The sequence below is a fragment of the Dendropsophus ebraccatus genome, chromosome 2, assembly GCF_027789765.1.
Source record: "Dendropsophus ebraccatus isolate aDenEbr1 chromosome 2, aDenEbr1.pat, whole genome shotgun sequence".
In the NCBI taxonomy this organism is placed as follows: domain Eukaryota; kingdom Metazoa; phylum Chordata; class Amphibia; order Anura; family Hylidae; genus Dendropsophus; species Dendropsophus ebraccatus.
This window is the reverse complement of record NC_091455.1, coordinates 40,339,210-40,363,395: the sequence shown is the minus strand read 5'-3', so window position 1 is coordinate 40,363,395 and position 24,186 is coordinate 40,339,210. Positions and strand designations below refer to the sequence as shown.

At 44.4% G+C, this 24,186-nt stretch overlaps 1 protein-coding gene across 1 annotated transcript; it reads right to left on the bottom strand.

Moving 5' to 3' along the window:
- Positions 1-2,375: 2,375 nt before the first annotated feature.
- On the bottom strand, positions 2,376-19,952 carry PSKH2 (protein serine kinase H2). The gene is made up of 3 exons (XM_069959920.1): positions 19,658-19,952; positions 11,707-12,373; positions 2,376-3,807 (listed from the first exon to the last, which is right to left on the bottom strand). The coding sequence occupies exons 1-3, from the start codon at positions 19,897-19,899 to the stop codon at positions 3,490-3,492; spliced, it is 1,227 nt and encodes a 408-aa protein (XP_069816021.1). The 5' UTR covers positions 19,900-19,952; the 3' UTR covers positions 2,376-3,489.
- Between the last annotated feature and the right edge of the window lie 4,234 nt (positions 19,953-24,186).

Here is a 24,186-nt window from a genome sequence, read left to right as displayed (position 1 = left end):
TATACATGTTTTTGTTTAGTGGATGAAACTATGTGACAATCTGCTGAGTAATGGATTCTCCCCTGAAAAGCTGCATCAATGATAAACCTTTCTTCTCCTTGTATCCCTGTATCATCTTCAGCTATTTTTATATCGGTAAGTACAATAGTTCCATTGTATTGCTCTGGAACACAGGAGGAGAAGAAGGAGAGTCTTATTCACTGCAGCCAGTAGTGAATTTTATATATTATAGAAATTATATAGATTGTGATAGGAGCCTTACACAACAGAACAATTAAAGAGTCTAAAACAATAGAAATGGAATACTAAATGCAGCTTATAATAGTTATCAGGTATCTGGATACTTGCTAGGTGACCTTAAAGCGAATGTACCACTTTAGTGGCTAGGTGAAATGTTACATACCGCCCGATCTGTGTCACCACTCTGAATCAGTCCTTTTTCTAATCGGACATCCTGTTTGTGTTGTTTTCACGTGATTTGTGTTATGCAAATGAGGTCAGTTGTGCACAGGAGGTAAGTCCGGGAAGACCAGTTGAAAGATATCCCTCCCAATGATGCGCGCCTCCAGGTCTCCTCACAGTCCTACCGCCAGTATCCTTCCCGGCCTGTCATTGCGGCTGCATCTTGGATGTTGGCGACATCTAGGACTTATACCCCGCTCTGATCAGGGGCGGACCTATCACTTGTGCAGCCTGTTCAGCTGCACAGGGGCCCAGGCCAATAGAGGGGCCCACCAAGTTCAGACTCTAAAGTGTCAGCTCTGCATGGCTCATGCATCAGCACCCGGGAAGTGCGGGCCCCATGCTCCTGTGGGGTCCCTTTATTGACTGGATGCTGTGCCCGGTCGAGGATGGTTCTCCTCTCCTCCTGCACGCTGCTGCTGCTGCTGACACCCCCTCCTGTACTCCACTGTCCGGCATACCTTGTATGAGGAGGAGAGGACAGAGAGGATTTGGTGACAGGGGCTGGAGGGATCCTACAGGGTTATGGCTGCCAGTCTTGTTGTAAGTTTATGCCTTTTAGCCAATATCTGTGCCCTCTCCCCCCTGCAGCATGGTTGCTTTTCTCTTTCATCTTCCCCTAAGCAGCCACATACAGTACATGTCTCCCACCTGTGCAGCCACATACAGTACATGTCTCCCACCTGTGCAGCCACATACAGTACATGTATCCCACCTGTGCCCCAGCAGTGATTAAGGGCCCATTTGTTCTATCCCCTATTAGTGTTGCTCTTGGGTCACTTACACACTCTGAGCTATATACTCATCCCCCGCACAGCATCCAGTGGTATAATGCATCCAGGACCCTCTAAGTACAACAGCTGCAAATACTACAACTCCCAGGATATGCTGGTATTTGAAGTACAAATTAGCAGACAACGCAAGGTGTTGTCCTCTCAGAAACTACAACTCCCAGCATACTCTGAGCTTCATAAGTGTAAGGCAATCTGAAAGTTGTACTTATTGTTATTCAGGCAACTGTGGTCATAGATACATCAGTCCAAGATGGGACCAGGTCTGCATGTCGCTTCTGATGGGTTCTTTATTTGGGTGCCCCCCATGATCAGTTCTATTGGTGGGCCACAGGTACCCCAGTCCCACACTGGGGCCTGCACAGACTGCAGTACAGTCCTTAGTGGGCCCTGGCATCTGTGCTGTAGGGCCCTTCTGAGAAACCAGGACACATGTACCAGATACCCGGGTGTATATATGTGTGCACCTTCAAGGCAAAAAGGTGGAGAAACGAATGGGTTATGGGGACCCAAACACAATTTTTGCACAGGGGCCCTTTGCAGTCTGTGTCCGTCCCTGGCTCTGATGATGGCTTTGGTGACACTCTGAGATGCAGCTGCACTGACAGGCCACACCAGGGAGGATGCTGGAGGCGGGACTGAAGAAACCAGGTGGCAGGGGGGAGGGGAGGAGATATCTTAAAACTGGTCTTCCCATGCTTACCTCCTGTGCAGAACTGACCTCATTTCCATAGTTGTCTCCCCAGGTATGCACATCCATATTTAATCTTCAAAAACATGAGACAACTTTCCAGCGGATTTTATAAAGATTTATTAGAAAGCAAGAAGAAGGCAAAGCAATAAGTTATACATTTGAAAAAAACCCATAAAGAAATGACATAATACACCAAAATTAGAAGGTTTATCCGGCTCCCCCGGTGTCCTGTTACGGTGTTGCTGGTGTCCCCCACTGTCTGTAGCTGCCGTTACTTCTGAGACGAGCTAGACTCGGTGACAGACCCATTCAGCCAATCACTGACTGAGACGGGACAACGCCCTGTCCACTGATTGGCTGAGTGGGCTGTCACTCCTAAGACGGGCTTGTCTTGGAAGCATCGGCGGCTTCTGATAGCTGGGGACACCGACGACTGCATTGGGATATTGGGGGAGCCTGGAGAGGTAAGCATTGAAGGTTTGTTAAATTTTCTTATAAGGCAGCAAGATGTAAAAAAAAATGTGTCAGTGCCGGATAACCCTTTAAGAATTCCCAATGGCAAATATATTTTCATGAGAAGTTAGAGGACTAGGTATAATAAAGGACATATATATATCTCATTCCTCACTCGCCATAAAGGGGTTGACCTGGATGAAACCAATGATAGCCTATCCACAGCAGATCAGATGTTTGGTGCTTCACTATGGGGAGAAATGAGCTGGAATCCCTTTGCTCTGTTCCCTTTGTAGCGGTGGCACCAGAGTACTGCAGCTTCAACTCCTACTAGTGAGTACGGGTAGAGGCTGCAGTACAGTGGCGCGCCGCTACACATGGAACAGACCAAACTGCTTCCAGCTCTGTTCTCATTGTAGTGTGGCACAAAACAGTTGATCGGCAGGAGAGTTGGTTGTCAGCAACCTGCCAATCATCTATTGATAGCCTATCATTAGTGACAAGGATGGGACTATCGTTATTTCTGGGGTTATTAAGAATGTGATGGTTTTTATATAAAAAGTCTATAAGTGAGAAGTAAACTAGACATATCAATTTAAAAAAATGATGTGATAGAGGTGTAAGGCTTTGTTCACACTACGTAAAAGTATGGCCGTTGTTGCCATCGGCAACAACGGCCGTACTTTCATGTGTATGCACACTGCCTCTCCTTTTATGGGATCCCGGCCGGAGCGTATACACATCGTATACGCTCTGGCCGGGATCGCATGAAGGGCTGCAAAGAACTGAGATGTCAGTTTTCTCTGGCCGCAATTCAGTGAATTGCGGCCGCAAAAAGACCTGTCAGTTCACACAATGAAGCGATCGGCTCCGGCCGCTTGCTTCATTGTGTGCTATGAGAGTTCTGATGCGGGCGCACGCTGATGCTCCCGCATCAGAACACTGCAACCTGAAAGATCATCCGGCTGGTACTACAGTACCGGCAGGGATGATCTTTGCAGAGACCGGCCGTTCCATGACCCGGCCGGGTTGCAGAACGACCGGTCTCTTACAGCATGTGTGAACATAGCTTAACACTGTGTGAACTGCTCATAGCGAAGGATCCCGACACACGACATGTGCATGATAACGCATATTGCGTTCCATGATCTCTTTCATCCTTCGGGACTTGTTGGAGTTACCGGACTTCATTGACTGCTCTGACTTGGTGCTCTGACACCGCGATGAGACTCTTCTTCTCAGGTTTTGTGAGATCGACCTGTGAAGATTCTTCATGGATGATGAAGCCGCCATCGTTTTGATCCATGGATGTTGTATGGCATCGCTGGCTGTTGAGCGGTCTTTGGAATCTACATTGAGCAAGCGGTCTATAAAGTCCTTTGCAAGGTTGGAAACACTTGGCCATGGCTGGGGGGAAAAAAGTCAATAACATTTATATATATTGAATTTTTTTTTTGTAGGAAAAATTTGTAATTTACAATAGAGAGAGCACGAACAATAATGATAAATATACCAACACAATAGATATATCACAGAACAATAGGGCAGAATTTGATAGGCTTAAGGGAGATACTAAGAAAATTGTGATAAAGAATGGTTTCTAGGCTTCATATTAAGGCCCCTATGCACTGATAGATACAGAGTAGCTGAGCAGAATGATGTATCACTTACATTGTTCCGTGCAGCTAATTCGGAGATATCCACCTGAATAACAAGGCCTCTGAGCACCGTACAATACTGCAGTGCTTAGTAGTCCTCAATATTCATGAGCACCAGCTCCCTCTGCCAACTGGCCGCAGAATGGTAGTTGTCTGTATACTGTGTATATATACCGTGTATAGGCAGACAGATGTAAATCAGCAGGTGGAGGGAGTGGTGCTGCACAAATGTCATTCTCCTACATATTAGGAGAACGGATGAACAGCATGATGTAAATAATACACCGATCTGTTCATTATTTGTGTCACTAGTTTATGCTGCCCTCATTTAAGGCATCATAAAGCTAGTGACTAGGGATGGTCCGAACCTGCCGAGGTTCGGGTTAGTATGAACCCGAACGCTCGGCATCAGATTCCCGCTGTCTGCCAGCTACGTGCAGCAGGTGGGTACAGTGGGAGGACCGCCTGGAAAACTGGGATACAGCCTATGGCTATGGCTGTATCCCAGTTTTCCTGGCGGTCCTCCCTCTGTATCCAACCTCTCCACGGAGCGGGCAGACAGCGGGAATCGTTTCCGAGAGTTCGGGTTCGCACGAACCCGAACCGAACCAGGTTCGGACCATCCCTACTAGTGACAGATTCCCTTTCGCCAACTCTAACTTAAACTTGTAATGTCTAAACGACTTGCCAAAAGTTAATACAAATGACAGTAACACTGAACACACTCACTTTCTAAGTTTAGACACCAAAGTGTTCAGCTTGGTGAAAATATTTGTTCTTTTTGGAAAAAGCTAAATAAATCATCATAATAAATATTAGGCATATAAATGCACAAAAAGAAGCATGTTTAAAGGGGCACTCTGACATCACGTAAAAAATTAAATAAACATACTACAGAAGCATATAGCATTGTTCATGTGTCTGCCCAAGTTTTGAAACTACCAAAAATTCATTTGTGGGATTGCAGCACCTGCTGCAGCATTTAGCACAAGGCAGCATGTTGTAATCACCTCTCACTATATCTAAACCTAATAAAGATATATATATATATATATATATATATATATATATATATATATATAACAGGGAGAGTCAGGCTGGAGGGTCTGTGACAAGCCTCCGGTGACATTATAGGGTGATGTGTTGTCTACAGAGACAGGGAGGAGCTAGGAAGCTGCAGACAAGGCACGTTTTTGATTCAGGGGTGAATCATGCAAAATCATACTGAAGCCAGCACTATTGGTGATAACATTGTATTTGTAATTTATATGTCTTGATTTATTTTAAGTTTTATTTAAATACAATTTTCAATATATAATGTTTATATTTACTGAAAGCGGACAGTAATAGAGAAGATGGTGAGAAATTTAGAAAGGAAGTTAAAAGGGGGAGCTTATAGATTTGTAATTTACTTCCATTTAAAAATCTCCAATCTTCCTGTACTTCTGTATATCAGCTGCTGTATGTTCTGCAGGAATTGGTGTATTCTCTCCAGTCTGACACAGTGCTCTCTGCTGCCACCTCTGTCCATGACAGGAACTGTCCAGAGCAGCAGCAAATTCCCATAGAAAACCTCTCCTGCTCTGAACAGTTCCTGACATGAACAGAGGTGGCAGCAGAGACCACTATGTAAGACTACAAAGAATACACCCTTTCCTGCAGGACAAACAGCAGCTTATAAGTACAGGAAGACTGGAGATTTTTAAATGGAAGTAAATTACAAATATATCTAACTTTATTATACCAGTGGATTTGAAAGGAAAAAAAAAACACTGGAGTACCCATACTGGATAGCTAAGTTTGACCAGTACCTGTATACCAATATAATGTGTCTATTATGGATAGTTTTTAATAAAAACCCATTATTGGGCAATAGCCCCGCGAGTAGCTACAGCGCCCCTCACCTTCTATTAGCCTTGCTGCAAAAGCAAACGAGAAAGCAAGTTTTTTTTAATGGAAACTATTATCATGATGTAGCATATGCTGTAATGTGTTGCTCAAAGTTACTGCAAATCATATCAATACACTGTGAGGTATACACATATTTACATATATATACACAAAAATCTAAAGTAGACAAAGTTAGTAATTTTTAGAGATGAGCGAACCTGGAGCATGCTGGAGTCGATCCGAACCCGAACTTTCGGCATTTGATTAGTGGTGGCTGCTGAAGTTGGATAAAGCCCTAAGGCTATGTGGAAATCATGGATATAGTCATTGGCTGTATCCATGTTTTCCAGACAACCTTAGAGCTTTATCCAAGTTCAGCAGCCACCGCTAATCAAATGCCAAACGTTCGGGTTCGGATCAACTCGAACCCGAACCCGTTTCGCTCATCTCTAGTAATTTTATACCACTATACCTTGTTATGCACAGAGCCATGACAGGCATGTAATAGAGGTGAAGAGGTCTTCTGTTGTACTTCTATATGTTTACAAAAAGACCACACAAAAAAGGAAACACAAACTACACAATAAAGCACCCCAATTATTATTATTATTTATTATTTTTTTGTGGTATCAGTTTTTTCAAGCCACAAAAAAAGAACATGTAAATTGAGGTCTTTTTGATACCTACTATAGTAGATTGATATCTACTATAATCAGAACTGTATTGGCCTCTGGCAGGTGAATGGAGCCCTATACAGAAGTGTTGATCCAACTTGCCGAACTGTTCTGGTTCAGCAATATTCTCCAAACCAGAACACTTGGCATTTGACTACAGGCAGCTGGAGAAGTTGGATGCAGCCCTATCCATGATTTCCAGGACTCCCTAGGGTGGCATTCCACTTCTCCAGCTTCAAATGATGGGTCTTCAAACAGTTCAGCAGTTCGCCAAGTGCTCAACACTACTACACAGTAGATACCGTTTTTTCTGGCGTATAAGGCAACTTGGCGTATAAGACTACCCCTGACTTTTAAGAAGATTGTTAGGGGTTCGCCTTATATACTGGAAAATGTTAACCCCTGCCTGACCGCAGCCCTGCTGCAGTCAGGCAGGGGTTAACTGCAGCTAAATAAAAAAAAACAGTTAACTCACCTAGGGCCTGTTCCCGGCATCCGTGCGTCTCCTCTCCCATTCCCAGTGCAGGCAGTGTGATGTACACTGCCTGCACCGGGGATCCCCGAAGCTCTGCCAAGCAGCCGAGTGTCTCATCGGAGAAGCTCGGAGAGGTTCAGCTGGTGGGAAAGCTTCAGGAGAATGACAGAGGCTTCGGGTACTTCCACAGCCTCTGTCATTCTTCCGAAGATCTCCCAGCAGCCGAGCTTCTCCAACGAGATGCTCAACTGCTCGGGAGAGCTTCAGGGATCCCCAGAGAAGGCAGTGTACGTCACACCGGGAACGGGCCAGGAGACACGTTGATGCCAGGAACAGGCCCCAGGTGAGTTAACTGTTTTTTTTTTTTTAAAGTGGTCGCCCCATACAGTGGGGAAACGGCCATTTTTTAGCTCCCCCACCATATGGGGCGACCATTCTTGGCGTATAAGACGACCCCCGACTTCTAAGAGGATTTTTCAGGATTATACGCCAGAAAATACGGTATGTTTAACCACCTAATGTTCAGAATAACCATCCTAGGCAGCATGGAGAACATTGTATATTTTGAATTAATCATGGCCGTGACACCGTTCGCGCCACAACAATGACAGCTCACTCAATGTAGAGTGCGGCTCCGGCTGCACTTTAAATTGTTTGCTATAGGTAATGCGGGCACACAAGAATGCGCCCGCATCACAATTCAGCACATATGAACTTCATCTGGCTGGTACTGAAATACCAGCTAAAATTAACTTCACTGACACCGACTGTTCTGTGGCACGGCCGGGGTCTTACTGTGTGTGAACCCGGCCTAAGGGTGCGTTCACACGTACAGGATCCACAGCAAATTTGATGGTGCAGATTTGATGTTGTATTCAGTTATTTAGTCAAATCTGCTGTGGATCCTGTACCTGTGAGGCTACCCTTAACCGGGATTTTATGTACTGCACCCATTTACTGTATTTCTGTGGTGGGGTTCACATTTAATGCTGTCAAATACCCCAGGCAAAATTCTGCAGCATTAAATGCTGCTCTGTCCAGGAAAATGTCGGACACAGGGCCATATTTACCATTAGGCACCCGTGGTCTGGTGCCTAGGGCAGCACCTTTCAGGGGGGCAGCACCAGAATGCAGGGGGAAGGAAACAACTTTTTTTTTTTTTTTTTTGGTTTTTTATTTTATTTAGCCTCCCACCTCCTGTTCAGACGTGTCAGTAAATTTGGTGTCTTTTCAAGGGGGGTGGGGGGTGTATGGTGGTATTGGTCTGGTCTGGTGTGGCGGTGTTATCCAGTCACAGTATGGCGATATTGGTCAGGTCTTTTGTTGCGGTGGTAAATGTGACGCCTGCAGCTATTGCCCACCAGTCTACCAATCCTGGGGTGAGAATGCCTTCAGACAATATGCAGACAGCTCTAATCACTGATTCAATGTGGAAATTTATTTATGTTTTTAGCTGTTAAAAACCATGAAAAACGTGATTTAGACAATGTATCTACATTTAGAGAAATGCATGTGGCCGAAACCACGCTCCCCAAGATGGGGTGCTTCAGGTTTAGTGCCTAGGGCAGCAGCAGCTGTTAATACAGCCCCAGTCAGACACCATAACACTTTGACGTACCCCTCTAAGGTCAATGGCATCCGGTGAGCAGGGGATCTGGCGGTGCCCTTATTTTAATTATTTTGCTACTATGATAGCGTAAAACAACGGGAAAAAATGATGCAGGCACATAGTTGCCAACAGTGCAGGACTCTCCTGATTCTGAGGAGACAGCCCCAGCAAAACCATGCCCCAGGAAGCTCTACTCTCGCTGCTGGAAGCCCTGCCAGAGCAAGGGATGTCACTCATGCAGAGCAGGGAGAGGAGTCACTGGGGGACTAGAGGAACAATACAGGGGTGTTAAGTATAGGTTTTTGTTTTTTTTTGTTTTTTTAATACAGATGAAGGGGGTAGTGGTATGATGATCAAGGAACAGGAGGATGCTGAAGGGGGTAGTAGTATATGATGAAGGGGCAGGAGGATGATCAAGGGGCATGAGAATGATGAAGAGAGCAGTAGTATGATGATGGAGGGGCAGGAGGATGAAGGGGATAGTAGTATGATGATGTAGGGGTAGGAGGATAATAAAGGGGGTAGTAATATGATTACAGAGGGGCAGGAGGATGAAGGGAATAGTAGTATGATGATGAAGAGGCAGGAGGATGAAGGGGTAGTAGTATGATGATGAAGGGGGTAGTAGTATGATAATGGAAGGGCAGGAGGATGAAGTGGGTAGTAGTATGATGATGAAGGGGCAGGAGGATGATAAAGGGGGTAGTAGTATGACGATATGGGGTGCAGCTTCATCGTATGGGCACAAACTACCAGTATATACAGTCAGTCAATAGAGTGCTATCTCTGGGCCACAGCCTGCTCTCAGTGAGGTGTGTAATATACTGGGGACCTGACACTGGGGTGTGTAACATATTGGGGACCCGATACTGGGGTGTGTAATAAACTGGGGACCCGATACTGGGGTGTTTAATGCTCCTTTTGTGTTGTTCTGACTAAAATTCTAACTGTACTATTTGGGGGGGGGGGACACTGGTGACAAGCCACACGCTGCAAACTACACTGGCGATAGGCCACACCCACATAGACCACACCCACAATAAGTCACACCCATTGTTGTCAACACTACAGTGTCCCTGGAATTTTGGCAACTATACAGGCAGTTTCTTGTATCAAACACACAAAAAGTGAGGAGAAGTACGAGTCTTTCCTATATATTTTTTAATTCCTTTTGGATTTCCTCCTGGTTTTGGCTTACATGAAGAAAAATACTTTAGAAGCCATTGCTGGTTGGTGAGGAGATGCACCAAACCGATGTCCAGAGGGAAGCGAGAGACTGACTGACTACTCTGGGACCTGTATAAAAGTCATAGTGGGTTGACATAGAGAGTAATTGAGATTGATATGGTTTTAAGTAGAAGAATATAAAATGGTATTACTATAAGTGATTCTCATGGTAATAAATTACATGCAAATGTGGGTGAGATTATGTGACGGATGATAACAGAGCGCAGTTCATTATAAGTTCATTAAAATGCCACAAAGTAACTCAAGCAAAAAGAAACCAACAAACTTGCCCATTCATCCTTGAGACATCTTCACCTGAAGAAATACATTGTGTAAGCTGGATTGGATTCTATAGTGTTACTTGCAATTATCTCTCCATGTTATAGGGCCATGAGACTCTGCGGGGCGGCTCTGTGACTCTGTCAGCCTGGAATAAAGATGCTTTTTACCGAAGATGCCAGATCACAGAGCATTGCCAAAGGTAGGTATGCATTGCTTTTGTGATTGGTGTCTGGATACTGGCAGCACGGATATATGCATATCTGTGCTGTCAGTTTCCCTTTATTGCATTGCTTTAATAATTAATAATTAAAATAAATAATTAATGTAACTTCATTAAAATACTTTTTACTTTACCACTCCACTTCCATTAAGTGGCAGCAATAAGCTCCCTCCATATACTGTATATTTTACCAGGATATACAGTACCCAGGGGGTTGCTGCCCAGAACGGGACAGCCTCTGCACCAGCACGTGGTGATTACAAGGAAGAAATTTCCTGCAACGATTTTCAACAGCCGTTATTTGACACTCATAACTTTGGTGGCCATCATTGTAATGGTACATTTTTCAGGTTTAGGTTCAATGATGGCCGCGTTCAACAACCTTTTGGGTGTGATTATTTTTAAAGGTCCTTTGAATTTTTTTGAAAAGACGGTTAAAGGACGGACAAAAAAAAAAAATCTGTGTGTGAACATTGTTCGCTAAATAACTGTCGCCAATAAATGTCTTGAATATTCATTTATTCTATGTGTGAACTAACGGCTGTTCTTTCCATAGACTTTAATGGAAATCACTGAAGACTAAAAATAACGGCTGTTATTCTGAGTTTCAAATAACGGCCGTTATTTTACTAAAAAGGCAGTGTGTGAACAAGGCCTCAGTCGGTTTATTCAACCCTTTGCTGCTCAGGTATTTTTACTTTCTGTGGGCCAGCACCAGTTATATCATGGAGGGTATTGCAGTCTGGTCCACAGTAACTGCCTCACGTATCCCTTGAGCTGTATATAAAGTAATGCCACACCCACACCTCCAGAGATCTTGCTAATACATAATTCTATGGGATCTAATTTCCCTGACTTATCTCCCCAATTTCTACCTTTCCTTTTTAATAGCTGTTCTTAAAGGGGTTATCCGGGTAATAAAAACAATATTCTAAATGATTCCCCCTTCCCAATACCACCCTATGTCCAATATACATGTATAACCTATCTTGTACCCTTTCCCTGTTTTTTTCTCATTCTTATCGGCTTTGGATGTGTATCTTCTACTCTGGTACCACTCTGACCACTCTCAGTTTCCTCTCTTTCCCCCTCCCTTTCTGGTCACAGGACATGTGATCTCCTCTTTGGGGCCTGGGTTAGCTGTCCATTGACTTGGTAGTGCGACCCCCAGGGGACATCATCTGCATCATCTCCATGCACCTGTGCTGCTTTCATAGACTTACATGTGTACATGTGTTAAGAGTATATTTTAGAGTATAAAACATACTTACTTCACTTAAGTAACTATATTTGCCTTTAAGTATCAGTCGGTAAAGTCTTGTTCGATTCTCATCTTCAAAGGGCATAGATCCACTTAGTAAAATATAAGTGATGACTCCCAGAGCCCACATGTCCACTGCATTACTATAAGGTTTTTTCAGGATAATCTCAGGTGCTATGTATTCCGGAGTCCCACATATGGTCCTCATAGACCAGTCTCCTCCTTTGATACCAGAATTTGCCAAACCAAAATCAGTAACTAATATCTTTGAGTCAGACCCGGGATGGTAATAGAGAAGATTTTCTGGTTTTAGATCCCTGTGTGTTATTCCAAGTCCATGAAGGTAGTTTATGCCATCTAAAACCATCTGAAGCACCTTGGTGGCGTCTCGTTCAGTGAACGATCCTTTGGCGATGATTCTGTCCATCAGTTCTCCTCCTGTGGCTAGTTCCATCACCATGTACACTCGGTCATAAGCCTCAAATACTTCAATGAGTTGGATGATGTTGTGATGGCTGACTCTTCTGAGGATGTTAAGCTCTGACTCGCAGACTTCTTTGCCTTCTTTGGCTCTTGTTTCAATCATTTTGATGGCAAATGGTTGTCGTGTAGCTCTGTGCTCAACTCTTACCACTCTGCTGAAACTTCCTCTTCCGATAAGGGCCTTGATATCATATCTGAAAGACAAAGAAAATCTAATCAACATTGGACACTTAGTATGTAAGATCATTCGTCAAAAGGTTACAGGACTACTAAGATAGATTCAATATCTCAAATGAAATCTACGTCTTTTAGGAACTTTGTGAAAAAAGGTTCTGGACATGGTTATCTGGTCTCAGGTTGGCATCTCATGAATATCCAAGACTACTGTAATGGGCTATGAGGGTGGACCCCCTGTATCATTAAACTTGTTTGGCCTTGGGCCACTTTTAAGGGCCTTGTCCGAGTGGCCCACCTATATTTTATCCTTCAACCCCAGCATAGGTTGGCTGTAAATGGCTACTAGGTCCATGCCTTGAAGAGTTGTCTTAGTATGGGTAGTTGGCCCAGTGGATCAAAAAAAGAAACTGGTGCAAGCCACCAAGGGGTCATTCAGTGGCAAATCCAGGAACAGGCTTGGGTTGTGGGCAAGAAAGTTCATAGTAAATAGTCTGGGTCATACACAGGGGAGGCAAACTAGGTACAAAGGAGCGGGCTAGAAACATTGTCGGGAAGAAGGCTGAGGTTATACACTGAAACATGGTGGCACAACAGGAAAAAGTCAACATATTTCTGGCCCTTGGGAGGTTCTAGCTTGTGGCTATGAGTAATTTTTAACCCATTACTTTACAGATATCAAGTGCTGGATTTACACTTTTTCATGCAGTTACTTCTATACTTTGGCATGTTGTTAGAATTTGACTTAAATAGTAAATTAACGTAAACTATGCAAGACACTTGGGATACTTTACATAATGCAAGGTTATATATAGACCATGATGTGCTCTACAATCTTACTTGTCTGGGCTTGTTCAACCAAATGTAGATGAAATATCTTTTCTACCATCACTCAGAAGTCTTTACGGTTCCGTGGTTTCAAAACGGAAAAAAAGAAAGGGTCTCAGTTAAATGAACTAAGACCTCTTAATATTACAGTGTGACTGGACACAAAATGTCTCAAGAATATCACTAATATACAGCCATGGATTTGGTGTTTTAATATAATGGTTTACCTTAGGGTCCCCATAAATTTCATGGCGATGGGTTTGGCTGTTGGTTTTAAGTGTAGGGGGCCTCCCAAGTCTTCACTGACAGGTGATGTTGGTGGAGATAGAGGGTAGGTCACCACACCTCTTCCTGCCCCTCTCCACACACAGATGCCGGGGCCCCACATGCCCAGCGCCTCCTTCTCTTTGGCATCCAGGAGTGTCCCACCTCTCCATGGTCCCGCATCCTATCTTCCTGGCCAGCGCATGAGTCCCCACCTCCTAGTGTTAAAGCCTCTGCATGCTTCCCATAGTCTGTGGTCCCAGTTCGCTTGTGATTCCTGCCCGTGGTTCCTGTCCATGGTTTCTGCCATTCCTGCTCTCCAGCTGCACCTCGCCCGCCACTAGCGAGCCAAGCCAGGGGTAGCATCCTGGGGGGTTTATCCCACAAGTCCATCCTGCCTTGCTGCGGGCACTGGTGAAGACCAGCGACCCCTTAGACTCCGCTCCCTGGTGCAGCTTACGTCATCGCTAGTGGTGGTACAGCCGATCCACGAGTCCAGTAGCTACAACGACCCCTTTCTTTTCAGAGAGAGAGAAGCTACCCCCAGAGCTGTCTGCCTGCAACTTACCCCTCACCTCCCAATAAAGATCACAGGAACGTTCAGCCATGCTGAATATTCATGTGTTTGGTGGAATGAAAGAGATAACTATTGGCCGAATGATCATTTAGCTGACAGTTATTGAAGGTGTATGTCCACCTTTATTCCTTCCTAAACCTATCATGCAGAAATCCTAGTGTCAGGTGAGCATAGTTTTCACCAGTTTTTCCTGTCCTCCTTGCAATCCTGACTGACGAATAAGGAATAGCTCAAAACTTAAAGAAAAGTCATAATGAGAGTTGAGCAAACTTTGAGCATGCTTGGGTTCATCTGAACCTGAACGTGTGGCATTAGTGGTGGCTGCTGAAGTTGGATGCAGCTCAGGGAGTCCTGGAAAACAGAGATACAGCCATAGGCCTTACGCTATGCTGCATTCTGCCATAGGCCATAGGCTGTACCTTTTTTTTCCAGGCATCCAACTTTAGCAGCCATTGCTAATCATATGACGTTGGCTCAGGTTCAAAAGAACAAGAGTTTGCCTGAAGTTTGCTCAACTCTAGTCATAATGTATAGAACAGGGTTATCCACTTTAAAGTGGTACTGTCATTTGTATCAACTACTGACATGTCATTTAGACATGTCAAAATATAAGATAACACCAGCTCTCAGTTCTGAGACCCGCTGTGATCGTGAGTAATAGCCGGAAAGAGCCAGCTGATCGCCTAACTCCCCAGCCAGTGACCCAATTCAACAGATAGCATGAGTTGGGTTCCATCATAAGGGTATGTTCACACTGAGTAAAATAGTCGGAATTCCATATCACTTCTTTGAGCGGAGAGCGGCGGCAGCGGAGGAGCGAGCGCTCTCCCATAGAGATGCTAAGACAGGCAGAATTACGCCCATTTTACTAAGTCTATAAGAAGCCAACTCCTTCTATGAATAGGCCAGCTAGGAAGTGAAACTAGTCCCCATAAAGGTCTCCACACATTTTATACTTATGCAGGCCGAACCTGCATTTAGAGACAGGTTTGGCCATTAGTATAAAGTGTATGGGGCTCTCCTGAGACTCCACCAAGATATGATGTCAGTGGAGATAGAGGTTGGGTGGGATAGATTTTTACTACACTACCCCTATGTTCTTGGAGAGATAAGCCGCTGCAAGAGCTGTCTGGATGCCACTTACCCTTCTCAATAAAGAACACAGGAACGTTCGGCTGTGCTGAATGTTCATATGTCCTGGGAGGACAGGCTGTATAACTGTTGCCAGAACGATTATTTGGCTGACAGTTATTGAAGGTGTATGGCTATGTTAAAGGGGTGCTCCGGTGATTTTTTATTTTTATTTTTTCAAATCAACTGGTTTCAGAAAGTTATGTAGATATGTAATCTACTTCTATTAACATATCTCAAGTACTTATCAGCTGCTGTTTGCCATATAGGAAATAGTATTTTCTTTCCAGTCTGACACAGTGCTCTCTGCTGCCACCTCTGCCCATCTCTGGAACTGTCCAGAGCAGTAGCAAATCCCCATAGAAAACCTCTCCTGCTTTGGACAGTTCCTGACATGGACAGAGGTGGCAGCAGAGAGCCCACTTTACACTGGAAAGAAAACAAATACCTCTTCTAGCAGGACATACAGCAGCTAAAAGTACTGTAAGGCTTAAAGAGGTGCTCCAGCGTGGGGGCACTTTTTTTAGGGACCGGGGAGGAGGTGGCTGAAATAAAAGACATCCACTTACCTCCCCGGCTCCAGCGGCGGGTCCCGCATCACGGCGCTCTGGTGCCCGGTTCCCGGCCGCTTCCTGGTGTCTGACGCCGCCCGAGACGCTATGTCTCGGGGCCGCTCAGCCACTCAGTGAAGGAGGCGGGATCCGTTTGAAGTCCGCTCGGATCCCGCTTCCTTCACTGAGTGGCTGAGCGGCCCTGAGACGTAGCGTTGCCCCCATGCTGGAGCACCCCTTTAAGATTTTCAAATAGAAGTGTATTATAAATCTATCAAACTTTCTGACACCAGTTGATCTGAAAGAAAAAAAATGTTTGCTGGACAATCCCTTTAAGAGCACCTACTACTTTCACACATTATAAACATTGGTTTTATCATTTCAATAAAGGAAAATAGGTGGTAAATCACTCCCTTCATAGTCAGCTAAAAACAGGGTTATTATATAAAATATAAGGTTTCAAGACTTAAAAAAGAAGTATATATGACACAGAAAGAGAATGTAAAAACACCTAAATCAAAATGAATGGGGATGTATGTCATGCCCCTGTGATCTCTCGTAGTGGAAATGAAGCATAATGGTCTCAGGGTAGTAAATCCATATGTAGTTCAATAAACCCCTATTGTTATATGGGCAGACATTTGGCTGCGTCAGCTCGGTAATCCTGAAGCTAAGTCCTGGCTTTAGGTTAATGACTCCTGCTGGTACAATATATCTTACAGCTATAATTCCTAACTCTTTAATCATAGGGACAACTTAACTTTTTTTTTATTATTGATCCCAGGAAACCATTACTCCTTCCACGATTTCCAAGAAGAATAAATATTCTATTCTCAGCCAATCCTACATGATCAGTCATCATATTAAAAACTATTTTGGCAGAAGTTTCCTTTTCACTCCAAAATGCCTCTGACCTGTCCAAGCATGGACTCAACCTGAAGACTTCTGAAGGTGTCCTGTGGTATCTGGCAAGTTAACAACAGATTATTTCGGTCCTGTAAGTTCCGAAGTGGGGCCTCCATGGATCAGACAGGCATCGACCAGATTTAGGCACCTATGAACCTATCAACAGTTCATCAGTTGTCTCTCCAGTTGTCACTTTTTGGGACTAACTACTGCCCACCGGGAACACCGCACAAGTTGTGATGCAACTATCTAACCATCACAAATCGCCTTTTGCCAGAGTCGCTCAAATCCTTATGCAGGGGCGCTCAAATCCTTATGACCACAGTAGCATGGTGTTCATAGTATGGAATAGATACTGTCATTTTTACCATGTACCTGTAAAGTTTTATGAATAAATAATTATCAGGCAGCTCTGTGCTCACTTTTCATTTTCTAAGTTACCTTAAGTTACCTCCATTTTGAATTCGGTGCCTAAAATCCTTGGCGCCATTGTCATCTTGTATCCCCCTATCCCCACCCTAGACTGGTCTCCCTGTATTCTCCTGCCCCAACCTCAGACAGGTCTCCCTGTGTCCTCCTGTCCCCAACTAAGACTGGTCACCCTTTATCCTCCTGCCCCAACCTCAGACAGGTCCCCCTGTATCCTCCTGCCCCTACCCAGACTGGTCACCCTGTATCCTCCTGCCCCTACCCCAGACAGGTCACCCTGTATCCTCCTGCCCCTACCCCAGACTGGTTACCCTGTATCCTCATGCCCCCAACTAAGACTGGTCACTCTGTATCCTCCTGCCCCTATCCCAGACTGGTCACCCTGTATCCTCCTGTCCCCAACTAAGACTGGTCACTCTGTATCCTCCTGCCCCTATCCCAGACTGGTCACCCTGTATCCTCCTGTCCCCAACTAAGACTGGTCACTCTGTATCCTCCTGCCCCTATCCCAGACTGGTCACCCTGTATCCTCCTGTCCCCAACTAAGACTGGTCACTCTGTATCCTCCTGCCCCTATCCCAGACTGGTCACTCTGTATCCTCCTGCCCCTATCCCAGACTGGTCACCCTGTATCCTCCTGTCCCCAACTAAGACTGGTCACTCTGTATCCTCCTGCCCCTATCCCAGACTGGTCACCCTGTATCCTCCTGTCCCCAACTAAGACTGGTCACTCTGTATCCTCCTGCCCCTATCCCAGACTGGTCACTCTGTATCCTCCTGCCCCTATCCCAGACTGGTCACCCTGTATCCTCCTGCCCCTATCCCAGACTGGTCACCCTGTATCCTCCTGCCCCCTACCCCAGACTGGTCACCCTGTATCCTCCTGCCCCCTACCCCAGACAGGTCCCCCTGTATCCCTCTGTCCCTACCTCAGACTGGTCACCCTGTACACCTACGTGGACACCTGATTGTCCTCCCTGTCCCTTTTCCACATATCTGCAGCTTTAGTATTCCTCCTCCATAGTGCAGACTGTAAAGGACCTCCGGCGACATCATAGCCACATGTTAAGGTCCTTCAGTATGTTCTCTAATGTTACTGAATTGTAGCCTGGCAGCAGTTTTCCCCTGATTCCTGCAAAATCTCAGTAAAAAACAAACAAAAAAAAAACAAACATCTTTTTTTCTTTTGCAGATCATGGCAGAACTGTAGCCAGGAGACAATACAGCAATGTTACGTATAACCCTTTTTGGGTGGCCATGGGCCCCCAGGAGTTCAGGGCCCGGGCTACCGCTTGAAATGGACCTATTATAATCTGCTACTGTCCTTACGCTTACCCATTTTTCCTGCTTTCAACATATCAGCTGACTGTTCACTTCCCACCACTATCCCACCACTTCCCAGTTGCAATTGTTATTCATCTGTCAGTAGTTTTAATAGTAGATCAATGTTCTGATGTTGAATGTCCTAGGATAGACAGGCTGACTACTTTTTCTTTCCAAATAGTAAAAATACTTTACAAAGCGTACTGCGGGTTGCCGTCAATTGGCGGCATCTTGCCGTTCTAATGTGTCTTGGAATAAGTTATTGCATATTTTCCTTTTATTTTTTATATATTTTTTTTACACTTTCCTTTGATGAGTAATACAAGAAATAGAAGGTAAAAATGCAATAGTTGAACCAGGCACCTTCCACTCTGCCTCCCATTGATTTCAATGGGGTTCATTAATCAAATCGAGCACTCAAGCATTTTAGTACTTACTCAGCACTATTGTTGACAGATAAGGGTATGCTCACACTACGGAATAGGAAGAGTTTGTGACGAAAATTCTGCTTGAAATTCTGCCTGTCCCATTGATTCAATAGGATTTCTCATGCATGATCCGCCATCTGCTTAAAGAATTAACAAAAAAGTTTGGGGGGCTGATGGCGGATCACGCATGAGAAATCCTATTGAATCCATGGGACAGGCAGAATCCTATTCCGTAGTGTGAACATACCCTAAAGTAGACAGCACAGGGAATGTGAGATTGCTCACCGCCTTCTAAATATGTCATCAAAACAATAACACTACACTAGTACCAAACATTAAGCAAAAATGAAATCTCCCCTTTTGTGTGTTTTTTGCTTTTGTTACAGCTATGGCAACGCTATTCCTGCCCATTTATATTAGTTTGGTGTTTGATCCTATGGGTACTTTATGATATCTTTACCTGTTTTTCAGAAACATACGTTGAAGAACTGTCCACCTAAAATATATAACTGCTTTTAGTGTGCTATAAACAACCTGAAGCTTATGGGTCGACTTTTGGGACTGTGATGAATTTCACTAGTACAAAAAAGAGTTGTGCTTATGACTTTCCTAGGACCCTTATTGTTCCAGCGTATGAGTAAAAGCCTCCAAGCTTAGGACTCCGGAAGCATTTGTAGAATCTTTTTGCTACATTATGTTGCCAGATATAAATAGTCATGTTGAGTGGTAGTGTGCACTATAATCAGAATAAGTTATCATCTGTCATGCAATCTAGAGATGATAAATGGATTGGACACTACAAGTGATGTTCAGTCATAAGACATGTACAGTATTTTATATGCAATAAAAAATGTGGAAATAACTTGCCTTGCTGTAACTCTAGGGTCAAATTTTGCACGGTATCGAGCCACTTGATTCCTTTTTTCCTCGATGTCCCGATCCCTTTTAGGTTCTTCTTGCAACCCCCAAAACTCAGCCTTACATTTCACTGGTTCACTACAGAACTGTACAGGGACCATGGCATGGATCAGCTTGACGTAGTAAGGGTTCTTCTTGAGAGGAGGTTCCATTGGCTCTGGGAGCACCTTACTGCTGACTACGCACCCCATCTCAGGAGGATAGGAGCAAAAGGAAAACAAAGAGGAAACTGGGACCCATCACACATCCAGTTACCCAAGACAAAAAGAACAAAGATTCCCCTGAGCAGCTATCTCAGCTCCTCCTACACACTGGCCATGACAACATCTAATAGCTGAGGACATAGTGTGTGACACATGGACATGGAGCTGGGGGAGGCAGCCGAGCACAACCGAGCTAACCTCAGATGGAACGTAAACTTCATTAACTGAGACCTTTCACAGACAGGATGTATGTTGTCTTATGCATCAGTCAATATGTCTACACATTGTTAAGCATGCTACAAGTTTCATGAACTTTTGTAGCCAACCACAACTTACCGTCTATAAAGTTGGCATTAGTTAGACATACAGTACATACATCTATTGTTTCTGCCCCAAAAACCTTAAACATGCTCTGCGAAAAACCTATACACCTTAGGGCCCGTTTACACTGGGGAAAACAGGCGGAAATTCCGAGCAAAATCCCTGCCGCAGACTACGCTCAAAATTCCACCTGCCTCAATGCCTCAATGTTCAGTATAAGGCTCCTTAACTCTCCATGGCTCTCTGCTCAAAGAACTGACATGTCGAGTCTTTCAGCGGAGGCACCGTATACTTAACATTGAGGGTATATGCACATAGAGTAATTCTCGCTGAATACTCCGTACGGAATCAGCTGCTCGTCCCTGCGCGCTTCTGCTTCCCTCTCCATAGACTCCCATATGCTCGGGCGAATTCCGCTGTCCGTCCAAATAATTGTATTCCGTTTCAAATTTTCGCCTGTTTTCCTCAGTGTGAACGGGCCCTTAAAGTGTTACTATCATGTGTAGTAACCTTTAACATGTCATAGTATACATCAAATAAATTACTGATTGAGTGAAACCCACTGCAATCTGAGATACCGCTGGGCACCAAATACCAGAAGCTTTCGCATCATACACTGTTATCTCAGGAGCCTACTTCTCTTGCCAAAATTTTGCACAGGCCAATGGGCTGCAACAGGCAAATGCCAAACTCTGCGATCAAATGCCGAATGATCGGGTTTGGAAGGATTCAAGCATGCTCGAGGTTCGCTCATCTCTAATCGACACTTGTTTGCTGTGTGAGTTTTTGTGCCGCCTGTTCTGTGATTATTGTCAGCCATATATTAACTGTTTACACATAGTGATGTACAACTGGAAATAATGGATTGTATGGACCATAGATCCAAAGATCCAATCAGCCAACAAATGAGCATTTGATAGTTTGTCAGCTGATCACTTGCTCTTTTACTTGAAATACTGACTTGCCAGATAATCTGCCCCTGTAAATGGGTCTTTGAGTTGGTCCAGAGGTCTCCATTCAGTCCTAACAATCCACAAAGTATTGGTGATTTGTCAGAGGTTGTTTGGTCAATGCTGCTGAGATGTAAATGCTGACCCGATTACAAGAATAAACAATGGGGAGGAGTTGTATACCGGATGTGACCGTGTGAGAACACAATGACTTAAGTGTGGTCAGTGCCATAGCAATCTAGGATTTCTCCAGAAATAGATCCTTACAGTGCTTGCTAGCAACAACACCCCCTGACCCATTATAACAGAAAATTACATTACATGTTCACTTGTCCATGTTATTTGTCACAGGACATTTCAAGGTTCAGTGACATTTTGGGAAGTTCCATCTGGAGGTATAAATGAGGTACGTGTGGCCATCAGGCTCCTCACCTTCCTGCAACCCCCGTTCCACATAAGGAGGGCAACCATTGTCCTTGGTGGATGCTGGGGTGGAAGCCCAGGTGGGAGTAAGAAGTAAGTAGGGCTTTCCATAAGTTTTGATGAAGGAGCCATAGATCTCTGACCCTTGCAGGAGTCTTCTGGACCGAAGGGAAAGGGAAGAGTTTAGAGGATCATGTCTGACTTACAGTAGACTGTGTCCCTGTGCACATTTTGGGTGGGACGCTGAACTTTTTGTATGTACCTGGATGATAGAAAATATACTAAGGCTTAACAAAAAATCTAAACACACTTAAGGGCCTATTCCACAGAGAGATAATTGGCCAAAACGGCCCGATTTGGCCGATTATCACTCGGTGGAATAGAGAAAACGGACATTTAGCAAACGATTAACAATGATGGTCACCTCAAAAGATGACACAAATTTCCGTTAGTCGTTCGATCCATGCCTGCATACTCACGGAGAGATTATCACCTTAAATTCAAACAATATAACGATTTTTCACACAATAATCTGTCCATGTAATAGGGCCCTTATGCTGTGTGGTTTATACACAGGGCAGTCTCCTGATGTCTGCGTTCTCAGCAACCGTCACCCCACCCCATGATGTAACGCTCATCCCCTCTGGCGTGCCCCTCTAAATTTATGTCTGTAAAACCACCAAATGGAGATTTATCAAACATGGTGTAAAGAAGAATTGGCTCAGTTGCCCCTAGCAACCAATCAGATTCCATCTTTCATTCCTTATAGACTTATAGAAAGGTGGAATCTGATTGGTTGCTAGGGGCAACTGAGCCGGTTTCACTTTACACCATGTTTGATAAATGTCCCCCTGTTACAGTTTTTAACAGAGTGCATATTAAAAGCCGCCATTGTAAAACTAAATAGCAATAACACTAAATAGCAATAACACATCTTGCCAGTTGAAAGACAAAGAAAAAAGTTCAACTTCTATTTAAGTGAATATTTGGGGATTTTTTTTTCTTTTAGAAGCAGCAGGCCGAGCGTCTGTTTTATTAGATTCTATCTCACTTCACGACTCGGCAAACACGTAGTGGTGAGGAGTCACGGAGAAGTGATAATTAGTTCTGGAGGAAGCTGTGTGTCTCATCAGCTTTTTTCCCTTTAGTTACTAATTACTTTTGCCTGTGTATATGCAGTGATGGCTGTCTGACTGTAATGTACCCCCCTGCCATCACACCCTCATACACAGCTGTTAGCATGTAGGAGAGCTGTCAGGCCCACCTATGGCATGTGACGCCCCCCTACCTGCACGCCACATACCTGCTGTATACACTACCTGTACCTACTGAAGACTATCAACAAACAGGACACAGGGAGGGATTAACAAAGCTGGACGGTCTGGTTTCACTTATCTGTTTGTATAAAGCATACAGTACCTGTCTGTTAGGCGTAAACTTCTATTATATGACTGGTGTCTGGCCTTTATTTGGAGAGAGAAGCAAGTACAGTGGTACCTCGGTTCTCGAACTTAATTGGTTCCGGAAGGCAGTTTGAGAACCAAGCAGTTTGAAAACCGAGCAGTGTCTTCCCATAGGAAATAATGTAAATGTGATAAATTGGTTCCAGCAGCCACCAATAATTACCTCCAATACTCATTTATTACACTGATAAGTGCTCAGTATAATCACTACAGTACAGGATATTAAACATAAGAAATGTTCATCAGAACCAGCAATTATAGTACAGTAGTCACCAACTCCCCACCCATCCTTTACTGTATAGCGTCCCCCCCCATCCAAGCACTGTAATGTATGGGAGATGGTGGTGCACTGCCTGTACTACTACTGCACTGTATATGCACTCCAGCAGTCTTATACAGCACTGTACTGTATGTGAAGCCTCACCACTGCTTAACTCGCCATGTACAACCCACCGTCCACGCTCGCAAAAACGTTCGAAAACCGAGCAAAGTTCGAATTCCAAACACTACTTCTGGGTAAATTTTCGTTCGAATACCAAGCAATTCGAGTTCCAAAGCGTTCGAAAACTGAGGTATTACTGTACAGTATAAGTATTCTAATAGCATTAGGCTATGTTCCCACAGCATATGAGACCGGCTGTTCTGTGACCCAGCCAGGACACGGAATGGCCGGTCTCTGAAAAGATCATCCCGGCCGCTACTGTAGTACCGGCCAGATGATCTTTCGGGAAGCAGAGTTCTGATGCGGGCGCATCTGTGCGCGCCAGCAACAGAACTCCCACAGCTTGCTCGCTCCACAGTGTGCACTGACATGTCAGTTCTTTGTGGCGCCGTGAGGGATCCCAGCCGGAGTGTATACGATGTGACAAGACAGAAAGACAGAAAGGTAATGTATATTGTCGTAATAATCACGGCTGTTATATAACGGCCGTGGTTTTATGAAAATATATACGTTGTGTGAACAGGACCGTATTAACAACTGCTGCAGCCCTAGGCACTAAACCTGTAGACGCCCCATCTTGGGGAGTGTGGGGGAGCGTGGTTTCGGCCACATGCATTTCTCTATATGTAGAAATATTGTCTGAATTGCATTTTTCATGGTTTTTAACTGTTCAAAA

Excerpts from the sequence above, each read along its gene's own strand:
- PSKH2 (XM_069959920.1), bottom strand. The coding sequence starts at position 19,899 with ATGGGGTGCGTAGTCAGCAGTAAGGTGCTCCCAGAGCCAATGGAACCT. Across the intron at positions 12,374-19,657 it reads GACCCTAGAGTTACAGCAAG|ATATGATATCAAGGCCCTTA; the intron begins GCAAGTTATTTC and ends TTTGTCTTTCAG. Across the intron at positions 3,808-11,706 it reads AATATAGTTACTTAAGTGAA|CCATGGCCAAGTGTTTCCAA; the intron begins GTAAGTATGTTT and ends TTTTCCCCCCAG.